This window comes from Carassius auratus, chromosome 9 (assembly GCF_003368295.1).
Source record: "Carassius auratus strain Wakin chromosome 9, ASM336829v1, whole genome shotgun sequence".
In the NCBI taxonomy this organism is placed as follows: domain Eukaryota; kingdom Metazoa; phylum Chordata; class Actinopteri; order Cypriniformes; family Cyprinidae; genus Carassius; species Carassius auratus.
The window spans coordinates 35,602,641-35,623,831 of record NC_039251.1 but is presented as its reverse complement, the minus strand read 5'-3'; the positions used below and the strand labels follow the sequence as shown (position 1 = coordinate 35,623,831).

The 21,191-nt window shown below is 37.0% G+C and overlaps 1 protein-coding gene across 1 annotated transcript; it reads right to left on the bottom strand.

The window, feature by feature from the left end:
* Positions 1-14,978: 14,978 nt before the first annotated feature.
* Positions 14,979-20,991, bottom strand: LOC113109153 (cytohesin-interacting protein-like). The gene is made up of 8 exons (XM_026272738.1): positions 20,736-20,991; positions 20,399-20,448; positions 20,257-20,311; positions 19,718-19,820; positions 18,814-18,907; positions 17,854-17,920; positions 17,571-17,637; positions 14,979-16,986 (listed from the first exon to the last, which is right to left on the bottom strand). The coding sequence occupies exons 1-8, from the start codon at positions 20,907-20,909 to the stop codon at positions 16,568-16,570; spliced, it is 1,029 nt and encodes a 342-aa protein (XP_026128523.1). The 5' UTR covers positions 20,910-20,991; the 3' UTR covers positions 14,979-16,567.
* Positions 20,992-21,191: the final 200 nt, after the last annotated feature.

The window sequence follows — 21,191 nt, the reverse complement described above, 5'->3', positions numbered from 1 at the left end:
CACAAGGATTTCATTTTTATATCTTGTTCAGGTCATTATGAAATGAGCAACTATACTATCATATTGTGACATATTTGCAAGTGAAGAAACAATTTATATTGTATTATGGAAAGTGAGTGATGTTGTCTCACTCTCATAAAAAAAAAAAAAAACACAACTTGACCCCAGAGAACTTGTTAATTATAGACCAATCTCGAATCTCCCTTTTCTGTCCAAGATACTAGAAAAGGTGGTATCCTCACAATTATATTCCTTCTTAGAGAAAAATGGTATATGTGAGGATTTCCAGTCAGGATTTAGACCGTATCATAGTACTGAGACTGCTCTCCTTAGAGTTACAAATGATCTGCTCTTATCATCTGATCGTGGGTGTATCTCTCTATTAGTTTTATTGGATCTTAGTGCTGCGTTTGACACAATTGACCACAACATTCTTTTGCATAGACTTGAACACTTTGTTGGCATCAGTGGAAGTGCATTAGCATGGTTTAAATCATACTTATATGACCGCCATCAGTTCGTAGCAGTGAATGAAGAAGTATCATATCGATCACAGGTGCAGTATGGAGTACCTCAAGGCTCAGTACTAGGGCCGCTACTCTTCACGCTTTATATGTTACCCTTGGGAGATATCATCAGGAAACATGGTGTTAGCTTTCACTGTTATGCTGATGATACTCAGCTCTATATTTCCTCGCAGCCCGGTGAAACACACCAATTTGAAAAACTAATGGAATGCATAGTCGATATAAAAAATTGGATGACGAGTAATTTCTTACTGCTAAATTCAGAAAAAACAGAGGTGTTAATCATAGGGCCTAAAACTCTGCTTGTAATAACCTAGAACACTGTCTAAGACTTGATGGTTGCTCTGTCAATTCTTCGTCATCATGTAGGAACCTAGGTGTGCTACTTGATCGCAATCTTTCCTTAGAAAGCCATGTTTCTAGCATTTGTAAAACTGCATTTTTCCATCTCAAAAATATATCTAAATTACGGCCTATGCTCTCAATGTCAAATGCAGAAATGTTAATCCATGCATTTATGACTTCAAGGTTAGACTATTGTAATGCTTTATTGGGTGGTTGTTCTGCACGCTTGGTAAACAAACTACAGCTAGTCCAAAATGCAGCAGCAAGAGTTCTTACTAGAACCAGGAAGCATGACCATATTAGCCCGGTCCTGTCCACACTGCACTGGCTCCCTATCAAACATCGTATAGATTTTAAAATATTGCTTATTACTTATAAAGCCCTGAATGGTTTAGCACCTCAGTATTTGAATGAGCTCCTTTTACATTATACTCCTCTACGTCCGCTACGTTCTCAAAACTCAGGCAATTTGATAATACCTAGAATATCAAAATCAACTGCGGGCGGCAGATCCTTTTCCTATTTGGCGCCTAAACTCTGGAATAACCTACCTAACATTGTTCGGGAGGCAGACACACTCTCGCAGTTTAAATCTAGATTAAAGACCCATCTCTTTAACCTGGCATACACATAACATACTAATATGCTTTTAATATCCAAATACATTAAAGGATTTTTAGGCTGCATTAATTAGGTAAACTGGAACCGGAAACACTTCACATAACACCGTACTTTCTACATCATTAGAAGAATGGCATCTACGCTAATATTTGTCTGTTTCTGTCTTATTCCGAGGTCACCGTAGCCACCAGATCCAGTCCGTATCCAGATCAGAGGGTCACTGCAGTCGCCCGGATCCAGTACGTATCCAGACCAGATGGTGGATCAGCACCTAGAAAGGACCTCTACTGCCCTGAAAGACAGCGGAGACCAGGACAACTAGAGCCCCAGATACAGATCCCCTGTAAAGACCTTGTCTCAGAGGAGCACCAGGACAAGACCACAGGAAACAGATGATTCTTCTGCACAATCTGACTTTGCTGCAGCCTGGAATTGAACTACTGGTTTCGTCTGGTCAGAGGAGAACTGGCCCCCCAACTGAGCCTGGTTTCTCCCAAGGTTTTTTTCTCCATTCTGTCACAGATGGAGTTTCGGTTCCTTGCCGCTGTCGCCTCTGGCTTGCTTAGTTGGGGTCACTTCATCTACAGCGATATCGTTGACTTGATTGCAAATAAATGCACAGACACTATTTAAACTGAACAGAGATGACATAGCTGAATTCAATGATGAACTGCCTTTAACTATCATTTTGCATTATTGAGACACTGTTTTCCAAATGAATGTTGTTCAGTGCTTTGACGCAATGTATTTTGTTTAAAGCACTATATAAATAAAGGTGATTGATTGATTGATTGATGCATACTAGGGATGTGCATCTCCATAACTGATGCAATACGCATCTCGATGCATAGCCAACGATGCGATACATTAAAGATACATAAAGGCAGCTACCAATGCGATGTGATTCACTGCTATTACGATGCGGTGTTATACGATTTCGATTCGATTCAACACGATGTGATTCAGTGTAATACGATGCAATGGAGAAAAATAACTATTCAATATGTAGATATTTTACTTTTATTTATTTTGTTATGACAGAAATCTTATCTTAAAGTATCTTAAATGCCATCTGACTTTTTTACACATGGCTCTTTTACAAACAAAAGATTAGTTTATTTACAAAACCAAAAGATTAAATAAAAACAGACATGCAGATAGAATGCTGCTCAGGGATAAACAATAAAGAAATGTTCTGTAACTTGCCAGCAGGCTAATGTGATTTCAGCAGGCTGAACTCAGTGAGCAGAAAGCAGGTGTTGTTGTTTTTTACATAAACAATACAAACAAAAACATTCAACAAACAGGTAAAAAAAAATGTTTATATATATAGAAGAAAACCTAGTATTGGCAGTTACAGACTGGTGTAAACCAGATTTGCTTAATTGTCCTACTTTAAGGTTTTTTGGGGGGAAAATCAGTCGATCTACATGATCAGGATGAAGCAAACTGCACTGTGCAGTAACTATGTCTCCAGCTGTGCTAAACACTCTTTCAGAGGGAACGCTTGTAGCTGGGATGGAGAGATAGCTCTTTGCCAATGCTGAAAGCAGAGGAAGATCCACTTGTTTTTTTTGATTTTCCACCACTGCAACACGACACCACTCAGACTTTAAGAATCCTTCTCTATGTACTCAAAAAATTCCTCATTAGCTCTCTCCCTTGCGTTCTTTGTTGTCTGTGGTCTCTCAGTGTGGAAATCGCCAAACATCTGGTCCAAGGCTGTTTTCTTCTTGGGAGGTACATCATCTAGGAGCAGAAGAGAAGAGGGGATGTTCAGAACTATTATATCAGTCAATACTATACTACAAAACATGTGACATACAATACTAGACCATAATAACACATGCATCTTCAAATCAACATACAGTATACTGAGTATATAACTTTTGCAACAGTTCCTAACTTCCTATCAGAACTCCCTGCCTGAAAATAATTATTATAATCAAGAGACCGTTAGAATTTAAAATAGACATAATTTAAGACAAATAAACAAAAGTATCAAATGGGTATGAGAGAGAGAGGGAGACAGACATAGTATACTGAGTATTTTCTTCTTCAATCAATCAATCACCTTAATTTATATAGCGCTTTAAACAAAATACATTGCGTCAAAGCACTGAACAACATTCATTTGGAAAACAGTGTCTCAATAATGCAAAATGATAAAGGCAGTTCATCATTGAATTCAGTGATGTCATCTCTGTTCAGTTTAAATAGTGTTTGTGCATTTATTTGCAATCAAGTCAACGATATTGCTGTAGATGAAGTGACCCCAACTAAGGGGCAAGGAACCGAAACTCCATCGGTGACAGAATGGAGAAAAAAAACCTTGGGAGAAACCAGACTCAGTTGGGGGGCCAGTTCTCCTCTGACCAGACGAAACCAGTAGTTCAATTCCAGGCTGCAGCAAAGTCAGATTGTGCAAAAGAATCATCTGTTTCCTGTGGTCTTGCTCTGGTGGTCCTCTGAGACAAGTTCTTTACAGGGAATCTGTATCTGGGGCTCTAGTTGTCCTGGTCTCCGCTGTCTTTCAGGGCAGTAGAGATCCTTTCTAGGTGCTGATCCACCATCTGATCTGGATACGTACTGGATCCAGGTGACTGCAGTGACCCTCTGATCTTGATACAGACTGGATCTGGTGGCCACGGTGACCTCGGAACAAGAGAGAAACAGACGAATATTAGCGTAGATGCCATTCTCCTAATGATGTAGCAAGTACATCGGGTGTTATGTGAAGTGTTTCCGGTTATATTTTAAAATCTATACGATGTTTGATATGGTCATATTTCCTGGTTCTAGTAAGAACTCTTGCTGCTGCATTTTGGACTAGCTGTACTTTGTTTACTAAGCGTGCAGAACAACCACCCAATAAAGCATTACAATAATCTAACCGTGAGGTCATACATGCATGGATTAGCATTTCTGCATTTGACATTGAGAGAATAGGCCGTAATTTAGATATATTTTTGAGATGGAAAAATGCAGTTTTACAAATGCTAGAAACGTGGCTTTATAAGGAAAGATTGCGATCAAATAGCACACCTAGGTTCCTAACTGATGACGAAGAATTGACAGAGCAGCCATCAAGTCTTAGACAGTGTTCTAGGTTATTACAAGCAGAGTTTTTAGGTCCTAGAATTAAGACCTCTGTTTTTTTTTTCAGAATTTAACAGTAAGAAATTACTCGTCAACCAGTTTTTTATATCGACTATGCATTCCATTAGTTTTTCAAATTGGTGTGTTTCACCGGGCCCCGAAGAAATATAGAGCTGAGTATCATCAGCATAACAGTGAAAGCTAACACCATGTTTCCTGATGATATCTCCCAAGGGTAACATATAAAGCGTGAAGAGTAGCGGCCCTAGTACTGAGCCTTGAGGGACTCCATACTGCACTTGTGATCAATATGATACATCTTCATTCACTGCTACGAACTGATGGCGGTCATATAAGTATGATTTAAACCATGCTAATGCACTTCCATTAATGCCAACAAAGTGTTCAAGTCTATGCAAAAGAATGTTGTGCTCAATTGTGTCAAACACAGCACTAAGATCCAATAAAACTAACAGAGAGATACACCCACGATCAGATGATAAAAGCAGATCATTTGTAACTCTAAGGAGAGCAGTCTCAGTACTATGATACGGTCTAAATCCTGACTGGAAATCCTCACATATACCATTTTTCTCTAAGAAGAAATATAATTGTGAGGATACCACCTTTTCTAGTATCTTGGACAGAAAAGGGAGATTCGAGATTGGTCTATAATTAACTAGTTATTTGGGGTCAGGTTGTGGTTTTTTGATGAGAGGCTTAATAACAGCCAGTTTGAAAGTTTTGGGTACATATCCTAATGACAATGAGTAATTAATAATAGTCAGAAGAGGATCTATGACTTCTGAAAGCACCTCTTTTAGGAGCTTAGATGGTATAGGGTCTAACATACATGATGTTGGTTTAGATGATTTAATAAGTTTATACAATTCTTCCTCTCCTATAGTAGAGAATGAGTGGAACTGTTCCTCAGGGGGTCTATAGTGCACTGTCTGATGCGATACTGTAGCTGATGGATGAATGGTTGCAATTTTATCTCTAATAGTATCGATTTTAGAAGTAAAGTAGTTCATAAAGTCATTACTGCTGTGGTGTTGGGAAATGTCAACACTTGTTGAGGCTTTATTTTTCGTTAATTTAGCCATTGTATTAAATAAATACCTGGGGTTATGTTTGTTTTCTTCTAAAAGAGAAGAAAAATAATTGAATCTAGCATTTTTTAATGCTTTTCTGTAGGATAGGTTACTTTCCCGCCAAGCAATACGAAATACCTCTAGTTTTGTTTTCCTCCAGCTGCGCTCCATTTTTCGAGCTGCTCTCTTTAGGGTGCGAGTATGCTCATTATACCATGGTGTCAAGCTGTTTTCCTTGACCTTCCTTAAGCATAAAGGAGCAACTGTATTTAAAGTGCTAGAAAAGAGAGAGTCCATAGTTTCTGTTACATCATCAAGTTGTTCTGAGGTTTTGGATATGCTAAGGAATTTGAATAAATCAGGAAGATAACTTAAAAAGCAGTCTTTTGTGGTAGAATGATGGTTCTACCATACTTGTAACAAGAAGCAGAATCTACAATTTTGGCTATATGAAGTTTGCCAAAACTAAATATTGATCTGAGATATCATCACTTGGCTGCATAATTTCAACCCCATCAACATCAATTCCATGTGACAGTATTAAATCTAGAGTATGAGTTCGACAATGAGTAGGTGCTGAGACGTGTTGTCTAACCCCAATAAAGTTCAGAATGTCTATAAATGCTTATCCCAATGCATCTTTTTCATTATCAACATGGATATTAAAATCACCAACTATTAAAACTTTATCTGCAGCCAGAAGTAACTCAGATGTAAAATCAGCAAACTCTTTAATTCAGTCTGTATGGTGCCCTGGTGGCCTTTATACAGTAGCCAGTACAAACATCACAGGGGATTTATCATTAACATTTGTTTCTCTGGATAATGTTATATGAAGCACCATTAGTTCAAACCAGGGCTGGACTGGGACAAAAAAGGGCCCTGGCATTTTTGCTCAGATTGGCCCACCACAATCGGTCGTACACAACCAACCAGTACACCATCCTTGCGGTCGCTGTAGATATGCATATCTACCATTCTATTCCCAAAAACCCCTACAAAGCTGAGAACTAAGTGCCATGGACCAGTGTACTCACTATCTCTTGACTGACTCCCTGGTGATCAAAGTTGCTCTCCTCCACTGCTAACTAAACCTGGCTTGACTATAGAGGAAGGACAGAGAGACAGAGATAATTAAATTGTTGGAAGAGTTATTAAAAGTACACTTAGTAAGAATCCATTTTGGTTATATAGTCCTGTATTCTTGAAGAGCAGGATTTCTAGATGGACAATGTGCTCCATGTTATAAAAGCTAGTTAATCATTTAGAACACAATAGAATATGGATGTAGAATTCTGATAATTCTAAAAAGAAATGTTTTTTTTTTTTTTTCAATTAACCAGACAGCAGAAAAACTAGTTTACAATTGCAAGTATATGCTACTTTGTTTTATAGAGCACAAACCCCTCTTTAATATGACACCAAACAACATTTAGCTCTCATTGTTGAGATACTTCCCATAAAAAAAAAGAAAATGAAACTATACTACCAAATTACTCACACAAAACATCCTAATAATATATATGATATTCAAATTACTCACCATTAATATTGCATATTAATGATATTGTAAATTAATTAGAAACATGAGAAAATATCTACTTCGTTGAATAAACAGCTAAACAAAAATATACAGCTTTCAAAATGCAAGGCGGGTTTTATTCCCCAAATATCATGTGTTAGCTACCTCTCTTCCAACGTGTAACTCGTCGTGGGCGACTCTCTCTCTCAGCCATACGCAGCCATTTTGATTAATAATTTAAATAATCAAATGGCATTATTTTAAGTTTTTCTAGAGAAGGGCTGAATGACCGTTATGGGGTTTAAAGGGTTAACATTAGAATAGTCAGCCGAAGTTCAATTGAATAAGTTAACTCTGCTAACCTAGCTACAAAAACAATGCAAAATATCTCATGCTGTGTTATTTGACTTTAGCTGAGTGGCTAGTGCAGTAGGTGACAATCTGACAAACTTTATAATAGCGACAACGATTATGTTGTCTTATTATAATATGAATTAATTTAGGTAACGTTAAATCATCACACTATCCTCCTGCACCCGCCCTGATTAATACTCCCTCCCTTTTAATCATGTAGCTACCATGCTTACCGTTTCTATTACACTCTCCTGCTCACTCTGTCTCTCCTTGACTTCACTATTAGACACCTGCTCCTCCTGCTCCACCTGCTGCCATGGCTAGTCACCTCCATGTGCTATATTCACCTGTTTTTGTAAAATGTCGTCAGCTACTGTAGGCTTGGAAACTGAAGCTACAGCAGTAAACATGTCGGTTATTTTTGCACATGTTGAATTTAAATTTTTTTGGCCCGCTACTTCTCCGCACCCCCCTTGCTTTTGCTTCTCAATCCTAAAGATTTCTGTCTCTGAGCCACTGACTGCATCTGACACAAGATGGGGGGGGGGGGGGGTGGAGCCTGTTAAGAGATGATTGGGCCAGCCCAGTGTCAGTATGGAAAATGAACCAATGGGCCGCTGTCCCTGCTTTATGGGCCGGTCTTTGGCCAATTAAAAAATAAAAAATAAAATCATATTATATCGACCGGCCCCTATGTGCGTCGGCCCACCGGTCATTTGCCCCTGTATGCCAGATTACCAGTCCAGCCCTGCTTCAAACGAATTATACTTGAAGCCTGCCCTCTGAGAAATCCTGAAAACATTGTTATAAATTGAAGCAACACCTCCCCCTTTGTCTTTTGGACGCGGCTCATGTTTATAACCATAATCTTGGGGGGAGGACTTATTTAAAATAATGTAATCATCAGGTTTTAGCCAGGTTTCTGTCAAACAGAGCACATCTAAATTATGACCAGTGATCATATTATTTACAAGAAGCACTTTTGTAGAAAGGGATCTGATATTCAATAAGCCAAGCTTTATCATTTGTTTATCCATATTGCATCTGTTTTTTATTTGTTGAACCTCAATTAAATTGTTTTTTTGATGTTTTTTTTTGTATTTTCTAGTTCAAGAAACAGACACAGTCTCTATAGTGTGATATCTAGGACTTTATGTGCTGAGAATTAACTGACCTCTGTGACGTGAGGCAGCTAGCAGACGGTCGGTTTAGCCAGTCTGTCTGCTTCCTGACCTGGGCCCCATTTAGTCAAGTATAAACTCTAAGACTATGTGTCATATTTCTAGAGAGAAGAGCGGCGCCACCCCAGGAGGGATGAAGACCATCTCTTTTCAACAGGTCAGGTCTGTCCCAAACGTTTGTACAATTTTCTATGAAACCTATGTTATTCTGCAGGCACCACTTAGACATCCATCCATTGAGTGATGACAATCTGTTATGCATCTCGTCACCACGGTAAGCAGGGAGGGGACCAGAGCATATTACAGTGTCTGACATCGTGCTTGCAAGTTCACACACCTCTTTAATGTTATTTTTAGTGATCTCCAACTGGCGAAGTCGAACATAATTTACACCGGCATGAATAACAATCTTACTGTAATTATGTTTAGCATTAGCCAGCACTTTTAAATTTGCCAAGATGTCAGGCGCTCTGGCTCCCGGTAAACATTTGACTATGGTGGCTGGTGTCTCTATATTCACGTTTCATACAATAGAATCGCCAATAACTAGAGCATTTTCATCAGGTTTCTCAGTGGGTGCATCACTGAGTGGGGAGAACCTGTTTTAATGTTTTGATCGGAACAGTAGGGCGGTGTTTAATACCCACGACTATGTCACGGTCACCCAGGTTGCCCTGCTGTTTCAAGGCATCTCCCCAGTGGGAATCCATAAAGAAATTCTCACTGATCTGTGCACAGCGTTTATGTCACATACAAAACTATACAAACTTTAGGGCATTAAATCGATTCGCACCAGGGTCTATCACCCACAAACAGATGGCTTGGTGGAATGATTTAATTGCACATTAAAATATATAGTCCATAAGTTTGTAAAGGAGGATGTCATAAATTAGGATAAATGGCTGAAGCATCTGTTGTTCCTGATCCGGGAGTTTCCAAAAGCCTCTACTGGGTTTACATGGTTTGTGTTTGCACTGCAGTTTAGTGCCACTTTAGAGTGGTCGCTATAGTTGTGCAGTCTCCACTTGTGCAACTCCAGTAAAACCTTTTCATTCCGTGTCACCCCGTCAAGCTCTCACTGGATCCGCTCCTCTGCTATCAACAAGAGAAATGTCTGTCCTTTCGCAACATACAACAATACTTTTTGGTTGTTAAAAAAGGTGTGCTCATTCAAAACAGTAGTGATTGGCAGTGGCATATGGAACATCTGTGCGCTGTCCTGAGATCAAAGAGGGTTGCTGGACTCACGCTGAACCTGCAGAAGTGTGCAATTGGGAGTGTGGAGGTACAGTATCTGGACTTCCACTTTGGACATGGGCAGGTGCATCCCCAAATCAATAGGACACCTGCGATTGCGGCCTGTCCAAGTTCTAAGACCACAAGGGAGTGTTCCTGGGGCTTACAGGATATTAAAGAAGGCTTATTCCTAATAATTCGGAGCTCACCAGCCAGCTGACTGAATTCACTTTAAAGGAAGCACCAGAGCTGGTCCAGTGGACTGAGCTGTGCCAACAGGCCCTAACCAAGGTAAAGGCAGCCCTGTGCAGTGGGCCACTGTTACAACTTCCTAGTGTTACGATGTGCTACCCAGTAGAAACACAGAGCCTAGGATAAATTAAATAAGAATTTATTAATCCTACACAGGGCTAAATCCAACACAAGGGTAAATCAAACACAGGGGTAAATCCAATGTGGAAACAGAAGGACGACACACGTATGTAACTTGTAGACCCTACAACCACAGACTGAAAGGACAAGGCTTATAAATACAGGATAATGAAAGGCAGACAGGTGCAAGGAATAACTTAATTAACCTGTTAGCCAGCACCCCCAATTATAGGACTCACAGCTGAAAGTGCCCTTCCTAACAGTGTGTTACACACATAATTGTGGTCTCTTTGGAAAGAAGACCCATTGGGCTGTGTGTTTTATCAACCAGAATTAATAATGCTCAAAAAGATTAAAAGTTATAGACACTGAAATGCCTTGAATTATTTTTTATTTTTTTTCACCACACTTTTTTTTAATTACTTTTTTAAATAAGAAATGCATGAAATCAGTCCTGGAGCAATCTAGAAAAGTGGGTTGAAAGTCACATGTCTCATGAGTTTCTATTTAAAATCTGAAGGAAATACCATAAAAAATGAGATTCCTGCAACCATTTCTCCAAGACTATGTCTGTCAGTGAATATTTTTTTTACCTTAATAGTTACATGCTTTTCTCGTTAATTAATCTAATTGGTCACAAATTATCACAAATTCATTGGGATCAGCATTTATAGACATTCTGAACTCTATTGGGGTTATGTAGCAAACTTGAAGGAATGAACAAGCGTGTTTTGGTTGGGTTCTTTTATTCAGCCAGCGTCATTCGCAGCAGCTCCGTACCACACAGTACAACATGACTCAATACTGATAGTCTCGTTCAAAAACTCGCGTGAACTAACTTTTCTTTTCTAGGTTTTTCTCCGGGGGGTTTTCTCTGGATTACTGCCACCAACTGGACACCCATCACATAGCTGTATACTACAAATTGACATGCATGTACTGAATAATTAAATAACCATTATTAATAAAATAACTGAAATTACAAAAACTATTACATGGGGGGGGTCTAGCTTTTAACTCACAATTATCTTATAACAATTATACTATTCTATCAATGTATATTCTAGATTTCCCCACAGTTAGACAACATGTTTCAGGACCTGCTCATTGTCGAAATCATACTCTAGATTTAATACTGTCACATGGAATTGATGTTGATAGTGTTGAAATTATGCAGCCAAGTGATGATATCTCAGATCATTATTTAGTTTTGTGCAAACTTCATATTGCCAAAATTGTAAATTCTACTTCTTGTTACAAGTATGGAAGAACCATCACTTCTACCACAAAAGACTGCTTTTTAAGTTATCTTCCTGATGTATCCAAATTCCCTAGCATATCCAAAACCTCAGAACAACTTGATGATGTAACAGAAACTATGGACTCTCTCTTTTCTAGCACTTTAAATACAGTTGCTCCTTTACACTTAAAGAAGGTTAAGGAAACCAGTATGACACCATGGTATAATGAGCATACTCGCACCCTAAAGAGAGCATTCCGAAAAATGGAGCATAGCTGGAGGAAAACAAAACTAGAGGTATTTTGTATTGCTTGGAGGGAAAGTATCCTATTCCTACAGAAAAGCATTAAAAACTGCTAGATCCGATTACTTTTCTTCTCTTTTAGAAGAAAACAAACATAACCCCAGGTATTTATTCAATACAGTGGCTAAATTAACGAAAAATAAAGCCTCAACAAGTGTTGACATTTCCCAACATCACAGCAGTAATGACTTTATGAACTACTTTACTTCTAAAATCGACTGTCAGCCACAGTATCGCATCAGACAGTGCACTATAGAACCCCAAAGGAAGAGTTCCACTCATTCTCTACTATAGGAGAGGAAAAATTGTATAAACTTTTTAAATAATCTAAACCAACAACATGTATGTTAGACCCTATATCATCTAAGCTCCTAAAAGAGGTGCTTCCAGAAGTCATAGATCCTCTTCTGACTGTTACTAATTCCTCATTGTCAATAGGATATGTCCCCAAAACCTTCAAATTGGCAGTTATTAAGACTCTCATAAAAAAACCACAACCTGACCCCAAAGAATTAGTTAATTATAGACCAATCTCGAATCTCCCTTTTCTGTCCAAGATACTAGAAAAGGTGGTATCATCACAATTATATTCCTTCTTAGAGAAAAATGGTATATGTGAGGATTTCCAGTCAGGATTTAGACCGTATCATAGTACTGAGACTGCTCTCCTTAATTGATCTGCACTTATCATCTGATCGTGGTTGTATTTCTCTGTTAGTTTTATTGGATTTTAGTGCTGCGTTTGACATAATTGAGCACAACATTCTTTTGCATAGACTTGAACACTTTGTTGGCGTTAATGGAAGTGCATTAGCATTTTATTATTGTAATGCTTTATTGGGTGGTTATTCTGCACACTTAGTAAACAAACTACAGCTAGTCCAAAATGCAGCAGCAAGAGTTCTTACTAGAACCAGGAAGTATGACCATATTAGCCCGGTCCTGTCAACACTGTACTGGCTCCCTATCAAACATTGTATAGATTTAAAAATATTGCTTATTACTTATAAAGCCCTGAATGGTTTAGCACCTCAGTATTTGAATGAGCTCCTTTTACATTATAATCCTCTACGTCTGCTACATTCTCAAAACTCAGGCATTTTGATAATACCTAGAATATAAAAATCAACTGCGGGCGGCAGATCCTTTTTCTATTTGGCGCCTAAACTCTGGAATAACCTACCTTACATTGTTTGGGAGGCAGACACACTCTTGCAGTTTAAATCTAGATTAAAGACCATCTCTTTAACCTGGCTTACGCATAACATACTAATATGCTTTTAATATCCAAATCAATTAAAAGATTTTTAGGCTGCATTAATTAGGTAAACCGGGAACACTTCCCATAACACCCGATATACTTGCTACATCATTAGAAGAATGGCATCTACGCTAATATTAGTCTGTTTCTCTCTTATTCCAAGGTCACTGTAGCCACCAGATCAAGTCTGTATCCAGATCAGAGGGTCACTGCAGTCAGCCGGATCTAGTACGTATCCAGACCAGATGGTGGATCAGCACCTAGAAAGGACCTCTACAGCCCTGAAAGACAGCGGAGACCAGCATTAATTTGCAATCAAATCAAAAATCGGTGAAGATGAAATGACCCCAACTAAGCAATCCAGAGGCGACAGCATCATTTGTATAATTACCATCTCTATAAATGGCCATCAGCATGTCAGCACGTGATAATTGACTATATATGCAGAAAACTGTAAATACTGCATTTCTAACAATCTCAAGATGTTCTGTAATCGGCATACATAGCTAAAAATATATATAATTGTTTCTTATTTATTTTTATTACTCATTTTTTTGTTATTGTATTTTTCTGGTGCTATCACTTATATGAAGTCTTAAGATTCTAGCTATTGTTTTATAATTGAAAAACTATGCAGTGGTATGTTTAATGACTAAAATAGTTTGTAGAACCGTTCAATACAGTTGGTAAAAAAAAAAAAATTATATTTCGGGGAGGGGGGACTAGACATAGTTTTGGAAAAATGGTTGCAGGAATCTCATTTTTCATGGTATCTTCTTCAGATTAGAAATATAAACATTCAACCCATTACTTTTGTAGATAGCTCCAGGACTGATTTCATGTTTTTTTATATCAAATAGAAAAAAAAGATCAGTGTGATACAGTTTTTTTCAAGCTACTTCAGTGTCTATAACTTTTAATCTTTTTGAGTATTATCAACTCTGGATGATGAAAAGTAAAGCCCAAAGGGTTTTCTTTATTAAAATTATGTGTGTAACACACTAAAATAAGGAACTGTTGCAACTTTGAGGTTAGGTAGGGCACTTTCATCTGTGAGTCCCATAATGGACCCCCATGGTTAACAGGTTGAGTTCAAGGTGGTCCACAGGTATAGACGAACAGATTTATGTGTCTCTTTTTGAAAATGATCTATGAAGGCTTGTGCTTTCTGCATACTGAACAACGGTTATGTCAAGCTGCTTACCAGGAATTTTACCAAAATCTTTCAATGGCCACTTCAGGCCTCCACTTGCGCATTTCATTTTGAATGTAAAGTGGGAGTGGCATGGCTGTGTTTTGCCTAGAGTGGCAGCTGAGCTTGTAATACAAATATAATACAAAATATGTAATTTGATTATTGATTCTAATAAAAAAAAAAACTTGCCAACTAATTAAATGTGGACAACATAATGCTGAAATTCAATAAAGAAAATTAATAAAAAATTAAACAAAATAGAGAATAAAGAACCATGTTTCGAGGGAGTCTTTCTTTCTGTTTCAAGCACATTTCCTATGTTATATGCAGGTGAAAGCAGCAACATCAAGAGAGGAGTTTATTTTTTTATTTATGTATTATTTTTATTTTTAAGAGAATGCCCCTCAACACGATAAAGGTAAATAAATAAAAGGAAAAAGAAAGAAAGAAAGAAAGAAAGAAAGAAAGAAAGAAAGAAAGAAAGAAAGAAGAAAGAAAAACACATGCCATACATTGGTTTTCACATTTATTATGTATAGAAAATAATTAATATTTTTTTAATATATTCAAATTTAGTTTAAATATATTATTTATAAATACTTATTTGTATTATTTAGTAAATTTAGTTTAAATACAATTTTCTGTTACAGGGATCACTTAAGAACGAAAGTAAAAAAGGGTGGTATGGTAGCACCTTCATCAGACCACATCCTGTTATTCATTTCTCTATACCTGCTGTGGTTTGGAGCTCAGTCTCTCATGCCATCACAGTCTTTTCAAGTCAGCACGTAATGTTACACACTCACTACAGAGCAGTCTTTTTTCATGCAGTTGATGATTTAAAATTTTTATCTAATCTAATCTGAGATAAGGATGAAATTCTGAAAGAGTATAAATAAATACAAATATATACTCTATGAGAGCATTGACTATAAATTGTCTTAAATATGTTATTTAATTAATTGTTCTAATTATGATATTTTGATGTGCAGCAAAATAATGTTGTGCATTATTCAATTGACGTCTAATTTCACTGTCTCTGTTTTTGGTGAAAAATTGATGGACTTTGAAAATTTCTGTTGGTCCTGAAACAACGCTGTCAAACCTTAATATTAACTACCTAAAAATACTTGACTGATATCGATAAGATTGCATTAACTTTGCAAGATGAATGCAAGACACTTTAAACTTAACACTAAACCTACAGTAGCTGTAAAATCTGGTTACTAGGCAGAGTAAGCATGCAGGCATAATGAATCATAATGGTTACTTGTCATTTTGTAGACATTTAAGCTACAAACATATTTTGAAGGAATATATTCTCAAGGACTTCCTGATATACATAACATTCATTTATATGTTGATGTTGTGGTAACAAATCTCGTATTTATTTTCAATTATCTTGCAATGCACTGTCCTATTTTAAACTAATGGGTTCAGAGTATTCATTGAAATCCATAGGCAGTAGTAAACCACATATGTTAATATTCATGTAGCCTATTTTCTATTTTCAGATTCTTGCTTCATCAACACTGTAGTAAATCCATATTAGAAAATTGGCTTTTGAAGACTGCAAATGTAAAGAACGCTTGAATTGTGTTAGGTCTAAGACATTTTGGAGTGTATTATAAAATTATATTAAGAAGCAACAAGCCTTTGCAGAGTTGGGGCTTCCTCCCACCCTTAAGTATATCTTAAACCACACATTTGCATGCTACAACAGATATGAGATATATATGTTTGAGATACACATATTAGATATGAGACTATAAGTTCTTGATTAGTTACAAGATCAAGTGGGAACTAGTACACATTCATGAGCTTGCAGGACTGAAATCTAAAACACAATGTGCACAATTCTCTCAATGCATTTGCTTTCTGGCATACACTTTCCAAGGCTTGGTTAATGCCAGTTGTTTATTTCTTGGGGGAAGTCATAATGCTTTGGTCCCTTGACAAAAAAAAAAAAAAAAGAAAAAGGCAGAAAATAATACAAAGATTGCTGCCATGCAGTCCATAATGCTCATGTGAGATTTAACCCTTCTTTTCATGAACACTTTAAGCAAGAAAGTCATGAAATTTTAGATTTCTTGTATGGCATGAATTCTAGAATGTTATGAGAACAGAAGAGTTCAAACTAGTATGAATCTCCCACCGCTGAAGGTCCTTACAAAGGATTCATCAGATCAACAGTCAGTTGTGGTAGAAATTATGTTTTAGCTACCCTCTTCTTCCTCTACGGAGTGATTCAGTCCCGGTATGAACTTTAGAATGTGCTTGCGGACGCTACTTTTTCTGCCTCTCCTTGGCAGTGTCCCAAACATGGATGAAGATGAATTTTCCCAGCTCGGAGAGAGTGAACTGTTACTGCTGGTCAGGCTAATGCTGCGTGTTCTTGTCAAGGGTCGCAATGCCCCCCCTTCCAGCCGGAAGAAGCCTTCATTTGGCTCAGTTGGGCTAATTGGACTTGAGACATCAAATACTGACGACATGAAGGCTGCATCCTCACTGTCATCTGTCATTATGCTGCGGCAACTGCTGTCACTGGAAAAACGATGCCCAGAGCGGCCAGTTGGAGATGAGAGAGACAGCAGGGAGTCAACAGACAAATGTTGAGCACTCTCATTCAGATTACCTGGAACACAGACAGAGACACCTGAGTCATTCAAAATCAGCTAAAAATTCAGCCTGTTCAGCATCAGAGTATCAAACAGATGGGCACGGTGAAGGTTTTTTAACAACTTTGTTTAAACCGTTTTGTTAAACAACGTCTATAACAGTGATCCTCAAATCTGGAGTTTAGCTCAGACTCTAATTAAACACACCTGCCTGTGATTTTCTAATGATCCTGAAGACACTGATTAGCAAACTGATGCGTGTTTGATTAGGGTTAGAGCTAAACTTCGCAGGAAAGTGGATCTCGTGAGCCAGATTTGAGGATCACTGGTCAATAACATAACAGGAGCTCATGCACAACTATCACAAACCATACAAACTGTGGATAATCACTGAGGAAGCAACATCATAAAAAGAACCAAGTGGATGTAAACCTTTAAACATTTTTCATTTATGTATTATTCATGTAAATTAATTTGTTTTAAATTCATGTTGTAAATCAAACGTTAACTCTCTCAGGGGATATACACTTTTCTGTAAGACACTGGCGTCTAACTGTCTGAACAGCTGTATAGAGTTTTTTTTTTTTTTTTTTTTTCTCACCTCGAGTAAGACGCTTTTCCTGAAGTGTTAGAGATTGCAGTTCCACCCATTTCTCACGAAGAGTTTGCTGTGCCGAGAGAAAACACAGAAACTAGATCAGCATTTATGAGTCATTCTGGTAAACGTGCATGTACAGTATGTTGATCAGCATTCATTAAGATGTTTCAGCATTCATGGAAACACATACACTATTATACAAAATGCATGCTTTTGATTTTTTCTAAGTAAAGTTTCAGCTTTGTGTACATGTGGTAAACACACACAATTATGCACAAATACGCACCTTAAGATAGCGCATCTTTTTCTCTAATTCAATTCTTTTCACAACATTCCCACTGACCGTCTCCAGCCTTGACACAAAAACACAAATTAACATACGAAAAATTCAAATTAACATGCAATGGGTCATAGGGTATTTATTTATTTTTCTTCGTTTTATTTATTTTTTTACAGTTCTGTTGTATTAGTTACATCAGACCCACACATAATATAAATAAATTGTTTAATTGGTTACACTTTATTTCGATAGTCCACTTCAGAAATTAATCTAACTATAAGTAACTTTGTAACTATATGTCAACTACATGTCAACTAATTCTCATTCATTTGAAACTACATGTCTACTAACTCTCAGAGTAGACTGTTAGGGTAGGTTTAGATTTAGTAGAAGTTGACAATAAGTTGACAAAGAAAGTGTTAGAAGATATTAAGCAGACAGTCTACTAATAGTCTACTAACTACTAGTTGACATGTAGTTACTTACTGTTAGTAGAATGTCTAAAGTGGATTATCAAAATAAAGTGTAATTTGTTAATTGATGGTTGCTAGAGTGTTCTGTACTTTGTATTTATTTATTTATTTTATTTTATTTTTTTATTAATATTGGTTACATCACAGTTGACCTACATTTTCCATAGCTAGTAGTGCAAGCTTTATTTTTTCTATATGATTTTTACCTTATCTTTTTACAATGATCCAGTGCAGCCCACACATTTGTGAGCAGAAGTTATGTTGAAATATCATGTATTTCAGTTTATCCTGTTAAAGTAGATTCTAACTATACTCACAAATAATGGGTATGTGTGCCACTGGACCTAGGTTTTCCTAGGAATTAGTTTTCCATCTATTTTATCTTACATGAGTCTGATCACTTAATAGTACATATCTTATTAACAAGCTGCATTATTTAAGGCATCATTTTTGACCATAGCAGAAACATCCCATTTCTGATACTTATACTCACTTCAGCATGTTAGTGGATTCTCGAATCAACTCAATAATGTGCTGGTGGGTAGACCCCTCAATACTGACTCCATTTACTGACAATATAATGTCACCTGTCAAGGGAGAGCAATAAACATAAATAAATAAAGAGCTATCAGTTAATACAGAGCTGCCAATAATGTCACTCCACACACACACACGCACGAACAGAAAACAATGCAAATGTAATGCATTCACATGGACACATTGCTCAGCACTCCAACCGGTCCCACTTTATATTAAGTGGCCTTAAATACTATGTACTTACATAAAAAAAATAAGTACAATGTACTTATTGTGTTCATATTGTATTGTAAAACACTTTTGCTGCTATTGAGGTGGGATAGGGGTAAGGTTAGGGAGAGGGTTGGAGGTATGGGTAAGTTTAAGGGTGGGTTAAGGTGTAAAGTATGGGTCAACAGTGTAATTATAAATGTAATTACAGAAATTAAATACAGACGTAGTTTTTTTTAAATATAAGTACAATGTAAAAACATGTAAGCAATAAGTACATTGTACTAAATCATTAATTAAAATGTAAGTACATAGTAGTTAAGGCCACTTAATATAAAGTGGGTCCCTGCAACCTTTTCAGCAATGGAAGTAGTGAATGTAAGCAACAATTTCATGACAGTATCACATATGAAATCACAAAAGTATAGTCTTAAAAGAGAGTTGACTGTTTAAAACAGGGTCCAAAACAAGGTAAAAAAATATGTGAGAGAACATGAAATAACAGTAAGTAAAAACCAAATAGAGCAATGCATCAGCTGTGTTAAATATAGATGGCATGTAGGCTTGTGGGAAAGTGCCATGTAAACAGGGTCAGGTTAGATGGGTGGAGTGAGTAACACTCTAAGTAGAGGAAGCGGAAAACAGCTCACCAGCAGTCAAACCTGCAGTTTCGGCTGCACTGCCATCCTGCACACTGCAAACAAATGTACACATCTCCACAATACTGCTGTTCTTCACCTTGAGACCATACGTCTGCACAAAGAGACATAAATCCCAATGGAGCATTTAAAATGAGCCTGTTATACTGATTGTAGTTGTGTATGTACAATTGCCCCAAAATATTTGTGGACAATTAAACCATTAAAAAACCTGACACAAAACATACAAAAAAAAAAAATAATATTGATGTTTTCAGCTAGAACACAATATGTAAACTTTATACACCCACTAAAATTATTGACACTGGATAAAAGGGCAATTGCAACAAGAAATTTGTTCTGTGAAAGTAATTTGTTTGCAAATAATTTCTGTGGTATATTGCAATGGCAATTAAATTCAGAAATTAGCCTACATATACTTCATGAGACAAAAGTTTACTTATTAATGTGAAATTGCACTTGTGTGAAATAAATAAATAAATACAATGCATTTGATACTATGAACCATTGGTTATGGGTATAAAACATACCTGAACTTCAAATCCAAAGGCTTCATTGTCTTGTTTCTCCAATATAACCATGGTTCTGTGCAAAAAGGAGAAATATGCATTGAAAATTTGAATGAGGGTCATCAGATATTCACAATGAAGTGAATCAGTAAATCATTCCTACCTCTGAGGATCAGTGTAATCCACTAGAGATGCAGAGTATGTTCTGTGCAGCTGCAAAAGAGTAATTCTCAGATGAAATAAATAATTTACTAATGAGAAATCATCTGCAATTCTAAAACTGCAAGGAACCTGCTTGAATGCATGTTTTAATGTCTGAATGTCTAAAGTTTAAAAAAAAAATTGCATAAGATTTTTTTTTGTAATCCATTAACATTCCTGTAGAATATTTTGATCAAATGAATGTTAGACCTACACTTGTCAGGTTATATAATTATAATCTCTCAGCATTCATGTTGCCATAAACATATATAACAAAATTTTATCAATGATTGTCCCACCTTTCTGCGTGATAATGTCCCATCTCTGATCTCCTCAGTATTCGAATTTTTGGTACTATTAAATGAACACCGTCGCCACAGTATGTTTTTCTTCTTTTGAGAGTTTTCGATTATGTAGCTGTCCAGGCTGCTCAGCTGTTTTAAAGGTGCTTTAAAGTTTTTGTTGGATGTCATTGTGCCTCCTTATGCATTGAACCACACTGTATGCAGCTGCAGGCTTCAGTGTGATCTGTCTATAGTATACACAGCGGATATACCCGTGTCACGTGAGTGTCAGGAACTAAAAACATCGAGAATCAGTGTGTGGGTGGATGTTAACCATTCTATATGGTTCCTTTTTCCTCTTCTCTATTCTTTCACTTTTTTTCATCTTTGTCAAGTGTGTTGTGGACAGAAATGGCACATCTGCTTGTGACTGTTTCCTTCCTTAGCCTTGAGCTCCTTTGAGAACTTTGC